This window comes from Marmota monax, unplaced genomic scaffold (assembly GCF_021218885.2).
Source record: "Marmota monax isolate L192 unplaced genomic scaffold, Marmota_monax_Labrador192_F-V1.1 WCK01_AAM20220418_F8-fsc00001, whole genome shotgun sequence".
NCBI classification, from domain to species: domain Eukaryota; kingdom Metazoa; phylum Chordata; class Mammalia; order Rodentia; family Sciuridae; genus Marmota; species Marmota monax.
Genome location: NW_026693777.1, coordinates 18901755 through 18926057, shown reverse-complemented (window position 1 = coordinate 18926057; position 24303 = coordinate 18901755). Strand labels below are relative to the sequence as shown.

Below are 24303 nucleotides of genomic sequence, written 5' to 3'. Positions count from 1 at the left end.
ATAGACACATAAAAAACCCAGTAGGGTCTAAAATGACAAATAATATTTTTCCTTTATTCCCAACCCTTTATTTCCACTCCTAGCTGTTAATGTTTTTTTGTGTATCAAAGCATGGCATTTTGCTTTCATTCTGTGGATGTGCCACGTATTGAAACAATGTGTTGTTGGTAGTGGACACTTAAGACTGTTTCCAGTTCTGAGTTTTCTAGTTGGTGTTTCACTTTCTCAAGTAATATTGCAGCAAATGACTCCTGAGCTGTGGCTTTCTTAGGTCAATGTACACTTTTAATGTTGACATATGTTATCAAATTGCCACCTCACAGGCTTTGCCAATTTGTATAAGAGAGGTCATGCCCAGCATTCATGATGGTTTGGGGGTAATATCAGACTTTTAAATTGTGTTAGTCAGCTAGAGAAAAATAATGTTTTCTTTTTATCTACATACTTGAAATTATGAGTGAGGTCGAGCAGCTTTTCATGGCTTTATCTTTCTTTTTCTGTTGATTTCCTGTTCATGTCCTTTGCATGTGTTTTTTGGATTGTTCAATTCAAACAGCCCTTTGTATGTGGACTTTCTGTGTTGCAAATCCTTCCCCAGTTGGTCTTTTGATTTTGTATAAGGGATTCTTATTTTAGTCATAATAGTAATTGATAGTGATGATATAGATTGATTAGTCTTTCCTTCATAGCTTTTTGGGATTTCCATTATACTTAGGAAGGCCCTTCCCACTTTTTAAGAATGTTTTTTAAAAAAATCCTAACTGGGGCTGGGGATGTGGCTCAAGTGGCATGTGTGAGACACTGGGTTTGATCCTCAGCACCACATAAACATAAATAAGTGAAATAAAGGTATTGTATTCAACTACAACTAAAAAATAAATATTAAAAAATCCTAAATGAATTAAATTTTTTTCTGTTGGGTCCCCCCCATCCAATCACTCGTTGTCCCTTCTCCCAGCTTCCCACTTTTGGGAATGAACTGAAGGCCCTGTCTTTCCTGCAGAAGCAGCTAAGAGCTGAGGAAGCAAAAATTGTTCAAGAAAAAGCTGCAAAGATCAAGGAGTGGGTGACGCTAAAGTTAGCAGAGGTGAGTGGAGAGCTCATGTTGGGGGGCCTGGCCTGGGGGTGAGGCTGGGGTTGCCTTTTCCCAAGTTCCTGCCTCCTCTGCTTGGTGGCAGCTTGCTCACCTTCATCTTGTTAACCATTTGTCCTGCATTCAGATTAAACTCTGTAGCACCTGGCTTTATCTCTTGTTCCTTTTGTCATGATCAGTTTCCCTGGAGCTCCTTACTAGCTTTGTGCTGTGTTTAAGTTTGGGAAGAAGGAAAGAACCTCACTTTTGAGAAGTCCCCTCAGTTTCCTTCTAAGGAGCACACTCAGACCATCCTCCACTCACCGTCTTTTCTTCTCTGTCCCCTCCATTTTCAACTTTTAAAAATCCAGGTATGGTGGCACATGCCTGTGCCTCAGGAGGCTAAGGCAGGAGGATCGCAAGTTCAAAGCCCACCTCAGCAACTTAGCTAAACCCTGGCTCTAAACAAAATATTTAAAAAGGCTGCAGATGTGGCTCAGTGGTTAAGCACCCTTGGGTCAATCCTGGATACCCCCCCAAAAAAAAAAATTTGTGGCAAACATTAATAAATAATAAAAAGTAATTATGATGAAACATGTAAAATTTACCAAATTCTTATTTTAAGTGTACATTCAGTGGCATTAAATACACACACAGTGTTGAGTAGCCAATTACCACTGTGTCCAAAACTTCTCATCACCCCCCAAAATTCTGTACCCTCCAAATGCTCTCTTTCCCCAGCTGCTAGAAACCTCTACTCCCCTTTTCCTTTCTGGGTATGCATTTTGGTGGTTATCACGTGCTACAGCTTATCAGTGCTGCTAGCATACAAACAAAACCCAGCCTCCTTCTAAAGAAAAGAATAGGGAGTTTGGACAAGGATGAACTCCATCTTTGGAGTTCATCCTTGTCCAAACAAACTTCCTTTGTCCTCCAGAGACACATGGTCCCTCCTTTGGGAGCATGTTTCTCATTTTGCACCCCTCCCCTTCTTTAGATGCTCATCTCAGGTCACATGATAGACTGCAAGTTCTTGGAGACAGAACTAAGGACTGGTTTACCTCCATATTCCCATAGCCCCAGCTGATCCTTTCAAAGAGATGCTCCATGAAAGTATGCTGGATTTAATTTAAAAAGAAAATGCATCTGGGCACAGTGGTGCATGCCTGTAATCCCAGTGGCTCAGGAGGCTGAGACAGGAGGATCTTGAGTTCAAAGCCAGCCTCAGCAAAAGTGAGGCACTAAGCAACTCAGTGAGACCCTGTCTCTACATAAAATACAAAATAGGGCAGTGGATGTGGCTCAGTGGTTAAGTGCCCCTGAGTTTAATCCCCCCCGCCCCTGCAAAAACAAAGAAAAAAAAAATGCACTTACCATGAGGCTGGATCTCATATGTGTTTTGTTGAACAAAACAAATCAGACACACAGAAGTACATACTGTATAGTTGCATTTATCTAAAGTACAGAAATGGGCACAACTATGGAAAACCAAGGTGAAGGGATGCATCCTGAGATGGTAAGTCCCAAAAAGCAAGGAAGCAAATTCAGTAAACTTAAAAGAGTGGTGTCCTTTAGGAGGGAAATAAGGAGCGAGTGATTGTGAAGGGGTGAGTCAGGAAGTTGCCTGGGGTGCTGCCAGTTAGCTTATATTTGTTAAGTGGGCAATTGTCACATGCATATGAATTTCAGAATTATTTGTGAATCTGTTCATTGATGCAGGATGCAATTGTCTATGTATATGTTATATTTCACTATTTATCTATTTATCTATCTATTTATTTATTTTCAGCACGGCAATTGAAGCCAGAGACACTTTACATCCTCAGCCCATTTTTTTTATCTTTTATTTTGTCACAGAGCCTTGCTAAGTTGCTGCCCAGGTAGCCTCAAACTTTCCATCTTCCCGCCTTAGCCTCCTGAGTAGCTGGGATTGCAGGCATGTGCCAGTGTGCCTGGTTATATTTCACACTTTTCAGAAGGATAAACATAGTGAAAGTTTCAAGTCACAGCACCAACAAACAAACAAAACTAGAAAAGGAAGCATGGGGGCTGTCAAAGTAGAGGGTCAGCACTGGATTGGTGGGACACCGGATGCTCTTTTTCAAAGATTTGGGCTTTTAATTTTATTTAGAGTTCTATGTCTGAACCTATAGGAGCTGAGTATCCTAAATCTCCCTTTTCTAAACTTCCCTTATCTCTCCCTCTCTCCTTCTCCCCCTCTCTTCCTCTTCCCTCTACCCCCTCTCTTCCTCTCTCCCTACACCTGCCCCTATCCCTTCCCTCCCTCCCTTCTTTCCTTCTTTCTATGGAACCCAGGACCTTGAGCATACTAGGGATGCACTTTACTACTGAGATACATCCCTGCCCCCTCTAAATCTTCATTTTCTTTTTTTCCAGCTTGAGATGGAGAATCAGCATCTGAAAAACTGTAATCAGCGCCTGGTGGAGCAGGTGGGAGCCCTTCAAGATGCGCTGAAAGGTAGGCAGGCCTGGGTGTGTGTGCTGTGGAGTACGGTGCTGATTTGAGGGAGCTCTCAATACGCCTGTTTTTGCCCCAATCACAGCTCTTCAGATGACACCTTCAGGGAAGCTGCTGGTGGCCCCCCAAGAAGCCCCAGAGGAGAATCCTGTCCCTTCAGATCCAGGAGCTCAGCCTGTGACACAAGATAGTGGTCCTCAGGCCCAGGCTTTGAAGGTGGCTTTGCCTGGACCTTATCTGGGTGCCCTGCAGAGCAAGGGCTCTGTGCCTGAAGCCAGAAGCCCAGTGGAGGATTCTAGTTGCAGCATGGTCCACCCCAAGGAAATAGAGACCAAGACCCTTCCACTTCATCTGGGAAAAGAGGGCTCTCCCAGCCAGCTGGGTGTGATACCTGGCTCCGCAAGATGTGGCTCAGCCTCCTTGGGGGAGGGCCTGGTCACTGCTCGTTGTGGAGGGATACTCTTTGGGACCAAGACCTCTGCCAGGGAAGGTGGCCCTGGCAGCAGCCTAACCCTACCAAAGGCACGGGCTTCCAGTGCCCCCTGGAATAGCATCCAGGTGGCCAAAAGGCACCACAGCCAGCCCCAGGTAGGCCCTGGGCACTTTGATCATGTGGTGAACATTGAGGTTGGAGCCCTGGCAGCACTCCACCCCTCTGTCCTTTCTAAGCTGAAGCCCCCAGCTGAGCTCCGGGAAGAACCAGAGAAGATGGAAATGGAGGAGTCACCTCCAGCAGGGAAGGAGGAAGGAGAGAACCTGAAGGCCCCTAGACCTGAGCTAGAGAAAGAACTGGAGAATAAACCACCCACACCTCCACTACACCGGTTTCCATCATGGGTAAGAGGCAACCTTGGGGCCAGACAGAGGGGCAGAGCCATCAATAGGCTCACAGTCCACACACTGAGCATCCCTACTGCAGCTCTGAGGGGCCTCCCCAACCAACCCAGCTGGGGGGGTGGGGGCAGAGCCAGATCTGAAGTGATGTGGATGGTGGCTGGCAGTCATTTCTCAAGCCTCACTAAGTGCCACATGCCAACCTGGGTGCTTTGTGCACATTTTCTCTTTTCATATTTGTGACTTTTTGAGTGTGGGTTTAAGAGCACAGGTCCTAAGAAGAAACCACTAGGGTTAAAATGCTAACTGTGTGACCTTGGGCAAGTTACTAAACTCTGTGTCTCAGTTTCCCTACATAATTGGGGATAATAGTCACTATTTTATAGGGCTGTTGTGAGGATTAAATGTGTTGATAATTAAATGTGTTGATATCTAATAAGTCCTTGCAAGTGGTAAATGATACATTAAGTGTTGAGTATTTTTATTTCTTTTTTAATTTCTTTCTTTTTTTTTTTTTTCCTTTTTTACTTTTTTGGCATACTGGGGAGTTGAACCCAGGCCCTCACATGTGCTAGGCAAGTTCTCTCCCACTAAGCTGCATCCCTGGCCCTTTTTATTTTTTCTTTTGAGACAAGGTCTCGCTAAATTGCCCAGGCTGGCCTCAAATTTTGAATCCTCCTGCCTCAGCCTCCCGCATAGTTGGGATTACAGGGGTGCACCACCATACCATCTAGATATTTTCATTTCTGAGCCTTAGCTTCCTTACTTGTAACATTAGATAAACTTACACCATGTCTGGTGGAATCACTTCAGAATCAATGACCTTGGGTGGAGTTAGAGACATGGATGAAACAAGACCGGCCTTGTATGAGTACATAGTTGAGCTGGGCAATGGGTACCAGGTCATTATCTATACTGTTCTCCCTACTTTTGTGTCTGACATTTTCTGTGATAAAATGTTAACGTAAAAATGGAGTAGGTGGGGTGTTATTAACATTTCTTAGGTTAGCGGTGAGGATGGCATGAGTTGTAAAGGGCTTAAGTACAGGGCCTGGCATGTGGGAGGGATTCTCAGCTGTGCAAGGAATTGGTGCTGTTTCTCCCCTTGACACACTTGGAAACTGCTGTCCCCTCCATTTGTTTTTTGCCCATGGTCCTATGGGGACAGTGAGAGAGTCAGGCTTTGAACTGAGTGTCGACTGCCTTCAGAGCCCAGCACCAGCAGTCTAGCTGTACAGCCTCTGGGGGACATGGCCTGGGCAGTTGTCAAGTCTCTTACTCATGGTCAGACCAGATGCTACCATGTGAGGCAGCACTATGAGGGACAGCTGAGTGTTGGCTCCTGGCAGCAGAGGGAATGGGGTGCCCTGGGATGGGATTGTCTCCCCACACCACTACTTTGGAGATCCCTAATTTCAGGAGTGCTGGATCAGGGAGGCTCCTGTCCAGGCTTTTTGCCTGCACCCTTTGCAGCGAACGCTGACCAGTTGCTGATGGTTACAGTGGCACCTGCAAACTGGGGACAAAGCTGAGCAGAAAGCAGGCTATACAGAATGTCAGGAGATGGGAAAGTGCCATGGCCCCATGGCTGACCATCCTTCAAGCCATGGCTGCTGATGCTCTTCTTGTTCATTGTTGTCTTGCCCTGGAGCCCTAAAGCACAGGTGGGCCGAGGGAACATCGGAGAAGGGATAGAGCAGGAGAGCTTAGCAGGTGTTAACCCAGAAAAGTGTTGCTTACACTGATCATTTTGCCATATATCATCTACCATGGTGACTAAGAGTGGCTCTTGTGTTCTGCCTGTTCATATTAAGTGTGTGTGTATGTGTGTGAAAGAGAGAAAGAGAGTGGAGATGGGGAAGGGAGAAAGGAGAGGATAGAATATATAAAATGCTTTGATGGCACCTACCTGTAGTCCCAGGACAGAGGCAGAGGCAGAAGGATCACTTTAATCCCAGAGTTCAGGTCCAGCCTGGGCAACATAGCAAGACCCAGTCTCAAAAAACAAAAACAATAAAATGCTTCAGACCCTGTTGCCTGAGTGAACATCGCTACACTCTGGGGTACAGGTCTTAAGGGGAAGCATCAAATCTTTCTGCAGACCTTTCTCTCTCTCTCTCAGCTGGGTCCCGGGGACCCAAAGAGTTGGCCAATGCAATTTAAGGAGAATTTGTCTCCTGTTGTCAGTCCTCTTTGTAACTTGCTCCTGAGGGAAACAAGACTTAATGCCACCGTGTCAGTTCATCCAAGACCCCTGAGGTAGGATCACCCTGTCCCATGACCGCCAGAGGGCTTAGCCCCTCTCTAAGGCAGGACCTGGGCAGTGACCATCTGAGGGGGTGGGGCTGGGAATTAGAGGAGGACATTTTTTACTCTGAGGGAGTCAAATACATTTATTTGCCTTTGGAGTCTGTAGAGCCTTTTTTCTCTTAATCCTTGTGACAACTTTGTGAGGTAGGCATTAGATACACTTTTGCCAAATAGTACCTCAATCCCTTAAGCTTGAGTTTCATTTCCTTTGTGAAGTTAGAATAAACTTGATTTGATTCCGTGATCACTGCTGGCAGAAATCCTCTTTTCTCTGCCTAATTTCATGGCTTACACCTGATTTATCTACACTGTGCAAGCTCAGGAATCCCCTGCCTGCCTCAGCGCCCTGTGGTCGTCCTTCTCACTGCCCACCACCTCTTGTCTTGCCAAGGCTCCAGTTACCTCAGCATCTCCTCCCGCATCACTAGCCTCTCATCTTAGTTGCCCCCATGCTACTGCCTGCCTCTAGAGCTACACCCCGGTGTGCATCCTACTCCCTCCCAGCCCTGTCCCCAGCCCAGCTGGCCCCCAGCTGCCTCCCTGGGCCAGGCTGGCATTCCTCCCAAAGCTGACTGACCTTCCTCTCCAGCCCCTGTGACTCATGTCACCTGAGCAGGCCTTTGTTCTCCCTGTGGGGTAAGCAGAGCAAACAGCTCTAGAATAGCCTGGGCAGGGCCTTGTGGTTTATTAGGACAACCAACCTCCCAAGACCCAGGGGCCTGCCTTAGGCCCCAAGGGGATGGGAGACCTTAGGGCCCATATTCTCTATGAGTGTCTTTGACTTTGGAGTTTTGAATTCCTGTTGGGCTAAATAGGTTTTATAGGTTGTCCCTAAGGCCTAACTATGATTTAACAGTGTTGCTATAGGAAGCCAGCATGTTCTAGGTTCCAAATGGCTGGCTTTCCAAAGAGCATACCCTCCCCGTGTAGCTCTGACTTCCTCATTATCAACACTTCTAACTTCTCCTATAATTAAAAAAAAAAAATCACTTGATTCCACACCAGCCTCCTGGAAGAGGTATTATTGTCTCCATTTTGGAGCCAAGGAAAATGAAGCTCAGAAATGAAGAAACTTGGCTGAGATCCCCTAGACAGTAACTGGCCCACCCAGGTCTGCCCACCTCCAAAGCCATGTTTTCCATTTGCCGGGGACAGGTACTGTCCTGGGCGCTGACCTGGGATCTCTCATTTCAGGAGAGCCGGATCTATGCAGTGGCCACTTCGGGCATGCAGCTGTCAGATGTGTCTTCCCGGAGTCACGTTGCCTGCTGTGGTGAGTCCAAGCAAGGCTCAAAGGGCTTGAATGCCACTGGTGGGCAGAGTGGGCAAGTAGGGAGGTGGAGACTGAGCAATATCCAGGGTCGGGATGGCCTGGTGCCAGTGCCCATCCCCAGCAGGAGCAGTTCAGGTGCGGTCCCACGGCCCGGGCTGTGCAAGAGGGAAAAGAAGTTATGCAGGTTCAGCCCTGACTGCTGGCTCCAAAGTTACTGGCCAGCCCCAGCATGCCCACAGTGATCGGAGCCATGGACACATGGCAAGAGTGGGACACGTGCAAACCATGTGGAGGGGTAAATGATTAAAGGGCAAGAATTTTGGATTTCATTGTGGTAGGTCCTCTTCTGTGTGGTCCCCAAAGGAAGTCAAGGAGAGCGGAAAGGAAGAAGATGCCTCCCCAACATACCTCTCTGCCACCTTAGTTCATCCCATCCCTCTTTTCCCCCAGCTTCAAGCCCTCCTGCCCTTGCATCCCCTGTGTCTTTCTCTGGCCTTGTCTACAAGAATGTCACTGTGCCTGTCTACACAGCACTGAAAGGGGTAAGAAAGGACTATGCAAAGAAGGGACATCCCCATCAGTAGAGCCCCTGGGCTTGGCATGCAGGGACTTGGGGTGGGGAGAGTGTTGAGGGCCAGAAACCTGCATGCAGTGACCTTGAATAGTGAACTCAACCCATCATATGTCATTTTGATTTGTTATTTATAATTCTGATTATAAGAATTCTGCATTTATAAAAATCTGAGCCAGTAAGAATGTGGCAAAACAAGAAGTTAAAGGTTAGACCTCTGCTTGCTCCAATTCCACTCCCATCTTTTCTCGTGTCTTTCTCACTTCCCAGGTCCCAGAGGGCAGTTCTCCTTCGAGAACTGGTTATATATGTTTACACACACTCCCATGACGCTGCTAACATTGCTACTCATTTTAAGCAAAAATCAGATGTACTGCAACAGGATGCTTCCATACACATTTTGTCTTTTTGTTATTTGTTTTTGAATCATAATAAAAAGTTTGATAAAACTTCTGATGGAAGAATAAAAAAATGAAGTTTCCTGTCATAGTTATTTTTAATTCCTAACCCTAGAGAGAACTATCATTCATGGTTTGGTGTTTATTCTTTTGTGCCCTCTGCTGCATTTATTTACAGATGCACTTATAAATATGTACGTGCCCTCTCTTTCTCTCTCCCTCTTTTCCTCTCTCCTCATTCTTTCACACATGCACGCCTACATATGCTCACAAAGGGTACATGATACACATCATTCTATGCCTCTATTGCTCTCTTGACATAGATATCCTTGTACTTAAATATACAGAATTCTAAAGGTGGAATCTCTGGGCAGATTATATGAGTGTTTTAGGTGTTGACAGGTACTGCTACATTATTTTCTTAAAAATGCCTTATGGGCTGGGAGTGCCACAGAGCACTTGCCCAGCCATGTGTAAAGCCCTGCTTTTGATCCCTAGCACCACACACACACACACACACACACACGCAAATAGACTTTGTCACGCTGGAGTATTCCAACCTCCTGCTATTTCCCCAAACTTTCACCAACATTGAGATAAATAATGAGTCTTTTTAAATGTTTGCCTTTCAAGAAGATCTCTCACTCCTGTTCCTCACTCCACCTGACCTGTGGCATGGCTTTCTCTCCCCCTGGTGGAGGGAGCGAGGGACACAGCAGGCAGGGTGCAGTCTGGATGGGATAGCTCTTTGGGGACCATAGAAGATGATGTGTATAGGAGGGAGGAACGTCATGGAGGTAAGAACATGAGTGAAGTCAGGAAGGAACCTGACTGTTTGGGACAGTTGTCTTTTCAGTGATGAGCGAATGGCCCCTGTGTTGCCCCAGACAGGCTGTGAAGGCCATGCCTGGGCACTTGGAATCCAAGTATAAGCTGTTGGGTAAGAAAGGCTTGTTTTGTAGCCTGAGCTTCAGTCGGGAAGGGGACTTGTCTTGCAGAGAGCCATGCAGATCAGCAATGTGCCCTTCGCTGACGACTCCTCTGGGTCTGATGATGACTGCAGCTCTCAGGCCAGTTTCCGAATATCAGTCCCTTGTTCTGAGTGTAGGAAGACCAGCGGACTAGGCAGTCCCCGGGCCATCAAGAGAGGTACAGAGAAGGGGGGCAGGAGGGTCCCTCACCCCTTTCCATGGGATTTGTCCATGGGGGACCTTACTTGATCTGTACTTGGGATCCCCAACAGCTCTACCCTTAGCCCCAGACTGGAGGTCCCAGGTCTGTGATGAAGACCCTGTAGCCCCTGGGCCATGTGAGTTGGGAGGTGTAGGACCCAGACCTTGATTCCTCTTCTGGTGGCCAGGGGTCTCCATGTCTTCACTGAGCTCCGAGGGTGACTACGCCATTCCCCCTGATGCCTGTTCGCTGGACAGTGACTACTCAGAGCCTGAGCACAAACTTCAACGCACCTCGTCCTACTCCACCGACGGGCTGGGCCTAGGCGGGGTGAGCAACAGAGGGCACAGTGGGACAGACCTACAGCAGAGGCTGCCTGGGCTAAGTGGGTTAGGCCCCTGGGTTGGTACAGAGAGGGAGGCAATCCTGGAGAGTGGGCTGGGGGTGTCCACTGATGAAAGCAGATGCACACAGACCCCAGGCTCGGGGGAGGGGGGAAGGAGGAGCGTAGAGAGCTCCTTGGTACCCTGTGAGGGGTTCGCACCTGTTGCTTTATCTCCACACTGACCCTCGGATGCTGACGTGAGCTGTCAGATTGTGCTTTACAGGCATAGTCTTCAGTGCTCGCACTTCACATCTCATTTGTCCTTGTAGTCCTCTTGGGATTAGTGCCCTGTTTTGGGGTTATTACCCTGTCTTAGGGATGAGACATTTAAGGTTCTGACTTGCACTACATGCCAGGGCCAGCAGTGAATCCAGACCTAATTCCCCAGCCCTGGCTCCACTCTACTCCACAAACCCTCTACCCTGGCCTGTGCCCACTGTTCCCCAGGCCAGCCTGACCTCTCATGCCATGCCGCCTAGAATGACCTTCCTCCTCAGCATTTTTTTTAAATACTTATTTTTTAGTTGTAGTTGGACACAGCACCTTTATTTTATTTATTTTTATGTAGTGCTGAGGATCGAACCCAGGGCCTCGAATGTGCTAGGTGAGGGCTCTACTGCTGAGCCACAACCCCAGCCCTCTCAGCCTCCCAAATTCTTTGAAGAATTTCATCATTCTTCCAGAGACCTGTTCAGGTCTGGTTTTTTCCTGAAGCTCTTTCTAGCCGCCCTCTTGCCTGAGCCCCTGATCTGCCACCTTCTCATGGCAGACCAGGAGTTATCTGCCCCAGCCATGTGGGAGCCCTCCCCTGCAGGACCATCCTGGCTTTTCTACTCCTCTCTGAACCCCCAACAGGGTATGGTGCCCAGAAAATAAATACAAGGAATAGGCACCTAATAAGTTTTTAAAAAATTGCCAGGTGCAGTGGCACACGCCTGTAATCTCAGCGGCTTGGGAGATCAGCTGAGGCAGGAGGATGGTGAATTCCAAGCCAACCTCAGCAAAAAGTGAGGTGTTAAGCAACTCAGTGAGACCCTATCTCTAAATAAATTGCAAAAAAGGGCTGTGGATGTGGCTCAATGGTCAAGTGCCCCTGAGTTCAATCCACAGTACCAAAAAAAAAAAAAAAGTTTTTAAAAAATTGATGGCAAAGCAGTGATTCAGCTGGACCATTTTGACTTGTGTGATGTAGAGCCCCAAGTGATTTCCCCTTTCTGTCTCCCTCTCCCTCTCTGCTCTCTCACCCCTCAGGAGTCACTGGAGAAGTCAGGCTACCTGCTGAAAATGGGAAGCCGGGTGAAGACATGGAAGAGGCGCTGGTTTGTCCTGAGACAGGGACAAATTCTGTACTACAAGTCCCCGGTGAGACCCCTCCTCCAGCACTGGAGGTAGAAGGATCCCAGTCCAGACTCAGAACTGTATGATAAGGACTGAAAGAAAGGCAGTGTGTTCAAGGCCAGAGCACAGAGATCTGACAGGCAGTGAGAGGCACTCAAAGCTTTGAGACACACAGGGGACCATGAGGCTGGGCATGGCTTCTCACAATGAAATAAGGCACAAGACAGTCAAGGCAGCCCCTGGCCAGCTGGCTTGGGAATTTCTTCTTCCTTCAGAAGCCGATTGCTTCTCATGTTTAGTCCTATAAAAAGATTTGTTCCTAGGCTGCCCTCACTTCATCTGGATTATTCTAACAGACAACCCATTACCTTCTTCACCTCTTCCTTCCATTGTCTGGAATTAAGGAGCCTTGATGTTGGGAACTAGTTTGACAGAACCTCCCTAGAGAACTAATTTTAATTATTGAAGAGGGAAAATTGGCCTTGCTCTTGTGTAGATCCCCTTTGATTGGTAGTGGCTGTCACCAACTCCATACTCTCTTTTAAGGATTCTGGGTCTATATTTCTCTATGATAAGCATTCCATGATTGATTGATTGATGTCTGCAGTGATAATGGAAAGAATAATAGTAGTGATATATATGCCACTTATTTGCCATGTTTCATATAAGAATATAGTGAAAAGTTTTGTTTTTGTTTAAGATGGGGTCTTATTATGCTACCAAATCTGGCCTTGAATACTTAAGTTTAAGAGATCCTCCTGTCTCAGCCTCCCAAGTAGCTGGGACTACAGGTCTACGCTACCACACCCACTTTAACAAAAAGAATTTATAGGGACTTTTTCATTGAATAATAATTTGGTAACTTCTGACCCAATTTTAAAGGCTTACTCAGTCTTTATTGAGGCTTGTATTGGAAAGACCCATTCTTCTAAGTATAGCTTCATTTAGCTAGAACCAGAATCTAGAACAAGTTACCCATCATACCATACCAGGAAAGCTTGGGAATAACTTTTCCCGTTGCCTTTGACCTGGAGTAAGATATGAGGGTAAATGATGCTCTGAGAAGCCTCCAATGCTTTGCTCTCTGTTCCTTTCTTTACAGAGTGATGTCATTCGGAAACCTCAAGGTCAAGTGGATCTGAACTCCCATTGCCAAATTGTTCGAGGGGAGGGTGCACAGACATTCCAGGTGAACCTGATCAGAGCAGTTGGTATTTTAGGCAGATCAGAGGCTAGGTTTGGATATGACTATGTTTGAGACAAAGATGGGGCAAAAAGAACATGAATGAAAGACTTAACATCAACATTAGGATGTTGTACTACATTGTGAATATAAGGAAGGAAGAGGAGACAATGTGAAATGGAGTGAAGGTAGGAAAGATAGGGAGGAAAAGAAGGAAGGGAGCAACAGGGTAGGAATAAGGAAGATCCAGTGAATTCAGGGTCTTGTGTCATCTCAGAGCTTGTCTTGCTGCCTCTGGCCCCAATCCTTTGCCCTCCACAGCTTATCTCAGAGAAGAAGACCTACTACCTGACAGCAGATTCACCCAGCCTGCTGGAGGAGTGGATACGGGTCCTACAGAACTTGTTGAAGGTACAGGCCACCGGGCCTCCAGCCCTGCCTCAGGGTGGCACCAAGCCCACTGTGAAGGGCTGGCTGACCAAGGTATGAGGGAGCTGAGGGGAGGAACCTCCTGAGTCCGGGAGCCAGGAGTGGGAGGGGCAAAGAGTGGTGGGCTCCCTCCTTTCCCACAGTTCCTAAATCCAGGGGCTTCTCATGTAACTAGCTGGTTGACCCTCAAACATGGTCTAACAACATAAGGTGATGGTGATGGTATCTAGGAAGCATAGCTAAGGATTGTTAGAACAAGTATTCCCAACACAGGAAGGAAAGCAATGGTTTTACCCCATTTTGAGGTCATTAGGGGTTGCCCCCACATTGTATCCACCATGCCTCAGAATTAACAGTGTCAAGAAGAGACTTGGGCAGATTGGGAATAGCCAGTCATCCAAAGACTGCAGTGTCCTAGGCCTGCCCTAAAGACATTTTAGTTAGGGCTCTTCTGGTTGCAGGGAACAGAGAACCATTTGCTAACCCATGGAAAGGGAAGTTAACAAGGTAGCACTTAGTGACAACAGACACCCCAGAGCCAGAGCAGCTGTGCTCAGCAGTCTCAGGGGTTATGGGCTCTCAGCCTCTGCTTCCCCCTTCAGGCTGTGTTGATGCCATTCTCTGCATCTGGGTAGTTTCTGTTCCCTCATGATCTGTGGTCACCCAAGGGTTTCAGCCTGCCTTGGCTCTTACCTTCCTTGCATCCTAACAACCCTCGCCTCTGCCAAGAGCAAGTTCTTCCTGTGTTCACATTCCTGGAAGGGATATCTGATTGTCCTGGTATCCATCTTTTTTTTTTCTTTAAGATTTTGATGGACCTTTATTTTATTAATTTATTTATATGTGGTGCTGAGAATCGAACCCAGTGCCTCACACATGCTAGGCAAGCGCGCTGCCATGTGCCACAACCCCAGCCCCTAGGTATCCATCTTTTAATGGTAGGTCATAGGTCACTGAATAGCCCAAGGAAGGCTGGTGTACACATCATGGTCTTTTCTGTGAAAGGGGTTCTATTAGTAGGGAGTCTGACTGGCATTTCCACTAAGGACCTGAGTCTTCTCTTTGGCTTCTTTTTGCCAGTCCTGGATTTTTTTCTGGGGCCCTCTGGTTCTAATAATGCTAGTTCATTTCTGTCCTCCAGGTAAAACATGGCCACTCCAAGCTAGTCTGGTGTGCTCTTGTTGGGAAAACCTTCTACTATTACCGGAGCCATGAGGATAAGGTACCTCAACTTCCTGACAGCAACTATTCCCCCAAGCCACATTGCTGTGGCTCCATGTCCTGATGTCAGTCCCCATCTTTACCCTGTACCCAACCAAACCCACAACTAGTACAACAGCCAGCTGGCTAGATCTCTCCAGAGCATGCAGCCAGCATGTATAACCTGTGTGGTCTATTGGTTATTCTCAAATAAGCCTCATTCTGCTCCCAGCCTGGCTGCAATGCTATAGCTTCCAGCTTCCCATCCTGTTGTCTGTCCACATCCAAGACTCCCACCCTCTAGAGCTTAAGTATTCAGAGAGAGGAAATTCCCTCATCCCCCTGGTTCTCCCACTCATGGACGGCTCATGTCTACAGCGACCCCTGGGTCGTCTGCCTGTGCGGGATGCACGCATAGAAGAAGTAGATCGATCCTGTGACTCAGATGAGGACTATGAGGCTGGAGGAACCAGACGGTTACTTTCCTCCCACTGTACGCTGGTGATCCATCCTCCAGAGCACAGTCCTACCTACCTGCTCATTGGTACCAAGCATGAAAAGGTAAGGTAGGAGTTGGGCCTTTGTGGCCAAACTTGGACTTGTGATTTTGATCTTCCTTTCTCTTTCTTTTTTTTTTAAATGTATGGACCTTTATTTTATTCATTTATTTATATGTGGTGCTGAGAATCAAACCCAGTGCCTCACACATGCTAGGCAAGCACTTTACCACTGAGCCACAGCCTCAGCCCTTCCTTTCTCTTTCGCCTGAGCTTCCCTAAATTTATTTCCCTCTTTTAATACTTTGGCAATTAATATTCTCTGAATGAGAATATAGCTTTCCATTGAATTCATTCCCAGTGATCAGCATCTTCCCTGGGGCCATGAGATAGAACCAACTTGGAAATAGGTCCCTGTTCACCTGATCCCTAATCTTTCCCCTTAGAAATTGGTAACCTTGACTCTTGCCAACCACAGTGGCTGAATCCCACTGTGGGAATCCTCTTTGGAACTTTTACCTCCACTCTTTCACTCCCCCACATCCAATGGCTTCCCACCTTCTTCCAGGATACATGGCTTTACCACCTCACAGTGGCTGCAGGTGGCAGCAGTGCCAAGGTAGGCACTGCCTATGAGCAGCTCATTGGGAAACTGATGGATGGTGAGGGAGACCCAGGTAAGGTAAGGGTGGCCATTGTGGTGTGGGTTGGAGGGTGGAGGCTAGGTGCTTATTGGTCAGGAACCCAAAGAAAGCACTGTGGTCCCCTGGAGCTGTGCTAAATATAACTAATTCAGAACAGGAGTCCCCATCCTACTTTTCAGTGCCCCTATGTCTCTGTCTAAGACACTCGGGGGGAGTTTGGGAAGCAGACTGTTCAGTGATCTGGGTAAATGTTTCACTCTTCAGACCACAGCTTTGCTAGCTGGGCAGAGGACTGAGGAAAGGAGGTAGCTGGTTAATCTATAGTTAGACTTTGTTAATTAATAATTTGAGCCTAAATTTGATCAGGCTAAACTAAGCCTGGGGCTGTTTAGGGGTCTTTATTTTGCTACTGAGTCTCAGGGTCCTCAGGAACTAACCAAGGCACACACCACGCACAGCCTTTTACTGCTACTGTGAGGCTTGTGTAATGTGTGTGCTCCTGCAGCCAATTCTGCACCATAAGGCAGAGACCTGCCCTCACATACACTTACCCTCAGGTGCATCCCAGCCATGCACACTCACCCTTCTTGCAGTTCTGTAGCAAAGTGCTGACTGCCTTCCTGTATGGCCACACTTGTGAGTGTGTGAATGCAGTGCACCCCTGCATACCCTGTAGTCTGTGACTGATAAACTCAGAACCACCCATGTTTCCCAGAGAGTTAAATTATTGTCTTCCTCACAAACTAAAGTTGGGGCTGGGAGGGTGGGAGGTGAGTTCCTTCCTCAGTAGTAACTGTACTGCTTTCTGGTGCTGTGCTTTGGACAGATTCCCCACTCTGGAGGCACCCTATGCTGTGCTATAGCAAAGATGGGCTGTGTACCTCCCTCACCACCCTGCCCTCTGAGGCTCTGCAGACAGAGGCTCTCAAGCTCTTCAAGGTAAAGTAAGAGCATAGCCCAGGCCCATCAACCAGTGGTATCCACACTGCATGCCCAGGCTTGGCCTGGAGCAGCCTAAGCCTACTGCTGTGATAACATGGGTGGAGGAGATAGGGTAGCCCACAGGGGGATCCAGAGAGAAAGGGAAAGAAGGTCCCACAAGGTCCCCCAATGGCTTCCTTTACGGCAACCTTCCTTTATGGCAGAGGGAAGCTCTAGGACTTTGAGAAATGCCAGTGAAAACTCTCTCTTGATGAAGATGCCCCCCTATAGTCCACAGTAGGAAGGGCCAGGTTTACATTGCTTCTGGACTTCAGAGACTTTGACCTATTTAAAAATGTTCTTTGTGCTCATCTGAATTTTTTTAATATTTATTTTTTAGTTATAGGTGTACACAATACTTTTATTTTATCTTTGTGTGGTGCTGAAGATCGAACCCAGTGCCCCATGCATGCTAGGCAAGCACTCGACCTCTGAGCCACAACCCCAGCCCCGCTTATCTGAATTTTTAAATGAATTTTCTTATGTAAGCTAACTTTGTCTTGCTTGTATAATGGAAACCTTTAAAGAAGGAAAGATTCATTCTGTGAGATGAAGTGGTACACACCTGTCATCCCAACAATTTGGGAGGCTGAAGCAGAAGGATCATAAGTTCAAGGCCAGCCTCAACAACTTAATGAGACCCTGTCTCAAAAGTAAAAAATAAAAAGGTTTGCGGATATAGTTCAGTGGAAAAGCAGTCCTGGATTCAATCCCTAGTACCAAAAAAAAAAAAGGAATGATTCTATCCCAGAATAGCCACTTCAGCATAGATGCTTGTAAGCAGTAATAATGCTCTTTCCTAGAAAGAGCTGTCTGTGGTGAGTTTGAGCCTCCCTTAGGGCTCTGCTTGGGGTCAGAGACACCATTGCACTGTCAGAACAATAATCATGGTGCTGTCTCTGCCTGTACCACTGTTGTTCCCCTCCCAGTCCTGCCAGCTCTTCATCAATGTGCCCGTAGAGGCTGCCTCAGTGGACTACCACGTGTCCCTGGCCCAGACAGCACTGCAGGTGTGCCTGGTTCACCCTGAGCTGCAGAGCGAGATCTACTGCCAACTCATGAAGCAGACCAGCTGCCGCCCACCTCAGAAGTACTCCCTCATGCAGGTTAGCATTTCCTGGGGATGGAACATCTGAACAGAATCACTGGCAAGGACTGCCCAGGAAGAAAAAAAGTGGAAGGTGATGGGCAAATTGTGCTCTGTGCCAAGCGAGCAAACAGCCTCCATGCTCTGAGCTGCCTCAGTACAGCTTATCTGTCTGTGCATTGTCAGATTGTGTGATCACCATTCTGAACAAAGCCTGACCAAGCTGGCCAACCCGGTTCCCACAGAAGGTTGGGGGGGTTCTGGTGTGGGGAAAGAGTGTCAAACGTTTTGCAGCTTGGAACTGCAAGGCAGGGGCTCTGCAGACCCAGCACACAGCCCACCCTATGTGTCCCCTGGCAGTGTTGGCAGCTCCTGGCTCTGTGTGCCCCACTTTTCCTGCCTCAGCATCATTTCCTCTGGTATGTTAAGCAGCAGCTCCAACGCCATGCAGATCCCAGGTGAGTAGATGTGTTTCTGCTGCCACTACTGATTGCGGTATGATTAAGAGGGATGATGGGGAGACTAGATAGAGCAGATTGTTCCTCCCCTCCAAGATTTGCTCAGGATTGAGAGATGTTGTCCATTATCTTGTGCAAACAGGCACATGGAGATCTGGGCATGCTTAGGCTTCTCTGCACACCAGTCCATGTGTTTTGGGGTGTTTTTTAGGGTAGTTCATGTGAAACCATATTGCCCCTAAGTTGTCCCCAAATATTCACTGTTTCTATGTTGTTCTGGCTTCTGCAAGAAAACATGCATGCTAGCAGTCTACCACAGATAGGTTATGAATGACAAATTAATACTCTAGTCTTAAGGGCTTTTCCTACAACCTACCCCTGCTAGTTTTGGTGCTAGCTAAATTGGGTAGGCACCTGGGTGCCACAGAGGCAGGGATGATCAGAGTGCCTAGTGTTCTTATCCTCCTGGCTTTTTAGAAATGAAACTGGCCAGTATGCCACCTACTGTCAGCGGGCAGTGGAGCGAACTCTGCAGTCAGGGGAGCGGGAAGCCAGACCATCACGCATGGAAGTGGTGTCCATCTTGCTGCGAAACCCCTTCCACCACTCCTTGCCCTTCAGCATCCCTGTGCACTTTGCCAACGGGACTTACCAGGTGAGGAAACTGGCTGAGCTTTCTGACCCAAGTGTTCTTACTGTCTAGAGGAAACATCTCTGGCCCAGGTGAGTGCCAAGCCTCTGTGGGCTTTCAGATTCTTAACAGGGAAACCAGAAAAAAGGATGAGCTTAGAATTTGGCACGGGAGGGGGCATTAATTCATGTGTTTAGGGAGAAAGGAGTTTGAATCACAGAAGCACTTCATTGTGCGGTTCTCTAGAAGTAGATCTCTTTAACTATCACATGAACAGGGAAGCTGACATATGACTAGGAAAGTGGCATGAGACTGAAGCCCCAAGAGTGACAGTAAAGAAGGGACCAAGCTTGTCTGTTCTGGTTTACAGTGGGCAGGCTCAGCTTCCTTCCCCTGACCTTCTGTGTCTGAATATGGAAACCATCTTGCCTGGTTCTCTTGCATTCACCCTTGCTCCTCTCCACCTGCTATAGAAAGCCTCCGCAAGCCTACTGAGCTCAGAGTGCCTCCCCTCCTCCACAGGTGGTTGGTTTTGATGGCTCCTCCACAGTTGATGAGTTCCTGCAGCGGCTGAATCAGGAGACGGGCATGAGGAAATCATCCCACTCTGGCTTTGCTCTCTTCACCGATGATCCTTCTGGCAGGGATCTGGAACACTGCCTGCAGGGGAGTGTCAAGGTGACAGCCTCCCCACTTAGCCACCCCAGACTCAGGAATACTAGTGCCATCCAGTGGGCACCCGACTATTCAGTAGCACATTTGGTGCTGAGCCCAAGGTACTTCCTGGGCCAGCATTTTTGTGCTAGTCTAAAATGTAGCTGTGTGGGCAGAACAAAAATGCATGTACCCTCATCTCTGGGGACAAGATCTCCATACCCTGCCTCCATCCAGTGGCCCTGCAGCATCCAGGGGAAAGAGCCTCTTCTCAGCTTGGTAAAGGGGCAGGAAAGCTCTGCTGAGCCTACATCGGCCCACTCATAGGCAGAGAACTGTATGCCTAGACCCACTGTGTGCCATCTTATGCACCAGGACCTATGCTATGCTTATAGTTGTTTTATTTATTTATTTATTTTAAATTAAATAATTAATTAATTTAAAATAAGTAGGGATTGCTTTACTACTAAGCTACATCCCCAGCCCCTAGCTTATAGGTTTTAACAAAGTAGATCCTTCTTGTACCTGTGTTATTAGAGGCCCTTAAATGGGATTGAAGACCAATCTGTATTATGGTCTAGAATTAGAATGACAGTCTTAGTGTGTATGGGAATGTGCTGCAGCACTTGATGAGTATATTTGGCTCCAGAATCTGTCTTTACAACAGCAGGACAAGGGCTTCTAATCTTACCACTTCCAGGAAAAAAATATGCCAGATATCTTCCTCATAAGTGTCTGAAGGCCATTGGGTATATTTGTTGAAAAGAACGGCAGTCGGTGGAATGGAAAAGGAGCCAGTGAGATGAGGCCACGGGTTTCAGGGTCCCTGCGTAGCCTCCAGGAAGCCCCCTCGACTATGAAGGCAGTGGGACAGCGTTCCTTGCTTTGCTGCTCACCATGCCCAGGGCACATTGTACCTCCCCATCCATTTGTGAGGGAGTGGCAGCACTGCAGGTCCTGGGAGTATGAGGCCCCACACAGGTCAGTCACCTGATGGGAGCACTCACAGTTCTGCCTAAGTACAGGCAACCAGGGCTGGACCTTTTTGCCCTCACAAGGGGCTTCTTTGACTTTCCTCTTTTGCCTCTTCAAGATCTGTGATGCCATCTCCAAGTGGGAACAAGCCCTGAAGGAGCTGCACCCTGGAAAATCTGAGGGTGGGACACGCGTTGTGAAGCTGATGTACAAGAACAGGTCCTGAGCACTGCCTGTGGGAAAACATGAGGACTGCCAGTGGGGGCCAGCTCATCACCTCCTCAGCTGGATGGCCTGTCCTAGACAGGCAGACGGGCCCACAGATCCAACCCTGCCTGATGGGCATTAGCTGAGGTGCAGGCCGGTGCTGCTCCTACTCCTGAGACATTGGGCAGCTCAGGCTTTGTCAGCCAGGCAAATAAGTTCCATTAGTCTCCTGGAATCTTAACTCATCCAACACCCTAATAAACACTGATTCCAGGTGCTAGATTCCTGTCACCAAATCCATTAAGTCTAATGGTATATTCAGAATTAGCCACATCCTGCTGTGGTTATAAGATCTGCATGGTCCTGCATCTGCTCTGTCATACCTGATTATGTTTCTGGGGCAATAGGAAATAGTATAAAGAATTATGGGGGTTTTGTTTGTTTTGGAAATCAAGATAAAAAGATCCAGAAAAAGCCTCATCCCTGATTGGGATCCCAGCTGAAACTTGGCTTCTCACTCTTTTCCCTCTAGGCTGTACTTTCGGAGTCAAGTCAAAGGGGAGACAGAGCGAGAGCGACTGTTGCTTGCCTTCCAAACCAGTGGAGAGATAGTGGCAGGGAGATTTCCTGTCAATAAAGAACTGGCTCTTGAGATGGCGGCCCTGATGGCCCAGGTATGGTTCTGTCTGTTCAGGAAATATAAGGGTCAGGAGGCCATCTTGGGACTCCCAGGTGGAATCTCCAAGGCAGGTGGAATCACCATGCAGCCTGAAATATTAGAGATTTCTGCAGATCTGGAGGTGCTCAGAAGAGGGCAGCATGCTGTCCCGGGTACAGACAACAGACAGCTTACCCACTGCAGACGGACTACAGTCCAGAATGCTGGACTGGGAATTCAAAACAGGGGTTTGAGTCCTAGCCATGTTCCCATGTGAAATGTTGGCCAAGACATGTCATTTGTCTATGCTTTAGTTTCCTACTCTGTATACTAAAAACAAAATACTTCCCTTCCTGCATCCACAGGGTTGTACTACTAAGTATGATGCTTAGATAACAAATATCTCATAATGTATGAGATAAAATGTATAAAGCATCCAACATTATAAGTAGAATTAGGAAGACCATACATTCAAACTTTGACTCTCCTTCCTATTACCTGTAGGAGCCATCTTGCCAGAGGTATGTGGGATACCTCCATGGTCCCCATAAGAAAAAGGCTGGATCAACATGCTGGAAAGGAAGGGGAAATAATTGTTGATATTTATAAGTATTAACATCAACATGGATATCCTATAGTGGGCCCTATGCTAAGCATTTTGTATGTATTTTCCCACATAGTTCTCATTCCCACTTAGTTGAGGAAATTGAAGCTCAGAGTGTTTAACTTGATCAAGGACATAAAGCTCGAAATAACAGAACTGGGATTTGAGCTAGGTAGTCTGTCTTTCAGGATCTGTAGCATTGTCAATTCTATGGCCCATATTCTTTGATTAGAAACTAGAATTTCCACATAATTTCCCATGTCTGCCACTAATTAACTGTCTTTGGATAAGGTAATTACCTCAGCTGCAAAATGAAAGTTGGTCTAGACAATCTACAGTATTCTAGAACTCTAAGGTTATTTCTGTAGTGTTTATGAAACTTGAAATAAAGGTTCTGTTCACAAGTATTTTTTAATATCCAATCACACCCCACAAATAAACAGTGGTTTAGTTCACCTCTCCAAAAACATCCACCTGGCCCCATCTACCTCCAGACTCTTGTTAACTCCTATGTTTTTTTGCTATAGGTAGAATATGGGGACTTGGAGAAGCCTATTCTGCCAGGCCCTGGGAGCACACCCCCTGCCAAGACTCATCATCTTCTCCAGCAAGTCCTAGATAGGTTCTACCCAAGGCGCTACAGACATGGGGCACCCCCTGAACAGCTGAGGTAGGTAGCCTGCAAGGTCTTGCAGGGAGGTATTGTGGGGAGGCCCCAGAGCTGTGATGAGACTTCATGGGCACTATTTCTCTCCATACACCCCAACAGGCATCTGACAGATATGCTGACCACAAAGTGGGCAGCACTGCAAGGCTGCTCCCCTCCTGAATGCATCCGCATCTACCTGACTGTGGCCCGGAAATGGCCTCTTTTTGGTGCTAAGCTTTTTGCTGCTCAGGTAAGTGCCAGTGGAAGGACCCACATCCTCAGGAATATCCTAAATTTCTCCTGGAGCTGCACTCCCCATCTGGTCATGTTTGAGCCACTCCAGTCTACAACCCCTGCCTCCACACTACCAACCACAAGGGGTCACTTTCTCTCCACCTATTTCTGACCTACTCCAGGTTACCATGGTCCAGAGCACAGTTGTGATTCATAGCTTTATGAAAGTGTTTATTATAGACTTGTCAATGCTATTCCTGAAAGAGAAGAGGATCAACGAATTCACACACAAGGATTTCAACTTAAAATACTCCATTTTAAAGGAGTTTGAAAGAAACATGTATAACCTAAATAAATCTCTATTAGCTTAACATGGCACACAGGGGAATCAGACTACATAGGCAAGAGTTAATTTCACCTCTGCATGAAGGCCAGGAGGCCAGTAGTAATTTTAGTTGGAACTTTTCCTCACTAGGCATCTGGAGTACATGAATTTTATAGAAAACAGATATTATCCTGTAACCAGACATTATAATCAGACATTAAGCTGCTCATGTTTCTGCTCACTGAAGCCAGAGTTCAGAAAATGGATATTCACTCATTTATCCAACAAATATTATGAAGTTCCTACTATATCTAATGCTACTTGTTTAAGATTATAAGAACTGAACAAATCAGACAGCCCTTGCCTTCATGAAGCTTCCCATATAATGGGGGAGATGCACATTAACCAAATAATCATCTATATATTCATTTTTTGTCTTCTCCCGCATCGTACATATGCACACATGTATATTTATTTATTTAAATTTTATGGGGCTAGGGATTGAACCAGGGCCTTGAGTATGCTAGGCAGAGATTCTACCACTGAGCTACACCCTCAACCCCTATCATTCATATATATCATTAATTCATATATTTTCATATGTATATGATGATATATATATATAATTTATGTATGTATTTTTTTTTACAAGCGGTTACAGGGATATGAAGGAAAAGTATAGGGGTGTTATAAAGGCATCTATAAAGAGGCCCACTTGATCTTGGAAGTTGGGGAAAGCTTCAGAAAAGGTGACCTGTCCATCTCTCCCTCTCCTCCTAGCCTTTTGAGTAGGAAAGAAAAACCTTCTGAATCATCCCACTGCAGCCCTGGCAATAAAAATTCAGGAAATGTCCACTACATGTCATGTTCTCACTAGTAAGGCTTAAGCCTACAAGATTGCATCCTTGTTTTTCCATTCTTTTAAAGTCCTTAGGAAATTGGTTAAAGCAAGATGCACTTCAGCTGGGAAACACTGTGAACAGAATGCTACGTTTCTGAGATCTGAAACAGCCTGTTCCCCATGCAAAAGATAGGGCTGGCCTCTATTCTGCAG

General features: G+C 46.9%; 1 protein-coding gene across 2 annotated transcripts in view; it reads left to right on the top strand.

Moving 5' to 3' along the window:
• Plekhh1 (pleckstrin homology, MyTH4 and FERM domain containing H1) overlaps nt 1-24303 on the top strand; it is a 49877-nt gene that overhangs the window by 21548 nt on the left and 4026 nt on the right. Inside the window, exons 5-27 of one of the 2 annotated variants that reach the window (XM_046461077.2) lie at nt 1004-1087; nt 3470-3551; nt 3637-4139; nt 4221-4388; nt 7890-7968; nt 8419-8510; nt 9936-10086; nt 10298-10440; nt 11747-11857; nt 12936-13022; nt 13338-13499; nt 14587-14667; nt 15024-15206; nt 15711-15819; nt 16613-16725; nt 17697-17873; nt 18215-18312; nt 18790-18967; nt 19466-19621; nt 20691-20791; nt 21312-21453; nt 22569-22711; nt 22811-22940. In XM_046461077.2, coding sequence (XP_046317033.1) covers nt 1004-1087; nt 3470-3551; nt 3637-4139; nt 4221-4388; nt 7890-7968; nt 8419-8510; nt 9936-10086; nt 10298-10440; nt 11747-11857; nt 12936-13022; nt 13338-13499; nt 14587-14667; nt 15024-15206; nt 15711-15819; nt 16613-16725; nt 17697-17873; nt 18215-18312; nt 18790-18967; nt 19466-19621; nt 20691-20791; nt 21312-21453; nt 22569-22711; nt 22811-22940 — 3273 coding nt within the window. Of the gene's footprint in view, nt 1-1003; nt 1088-3469; nt 3552-3636; nt 4389-7889; nt 7969-8418; nt 8511-9935; nt 10087-10297; nt 10441-11746; nt 11858-12935; nt 13023-13337; nt 13500-14586; nt 14668-15023; nt 15207-15710; nt 15820-16612; nt 16726-17696; nt 17874-18214; nt 18313-18789; nt 18968-19465; nt 19622-20690; nt 20792-21311; nt 21454-22568; nt 22712-22810; nt 22941-24303 lie in introns of both variants that reach the window. The other variant, XM_046461076.2, reaches the window with a different exon arrangement.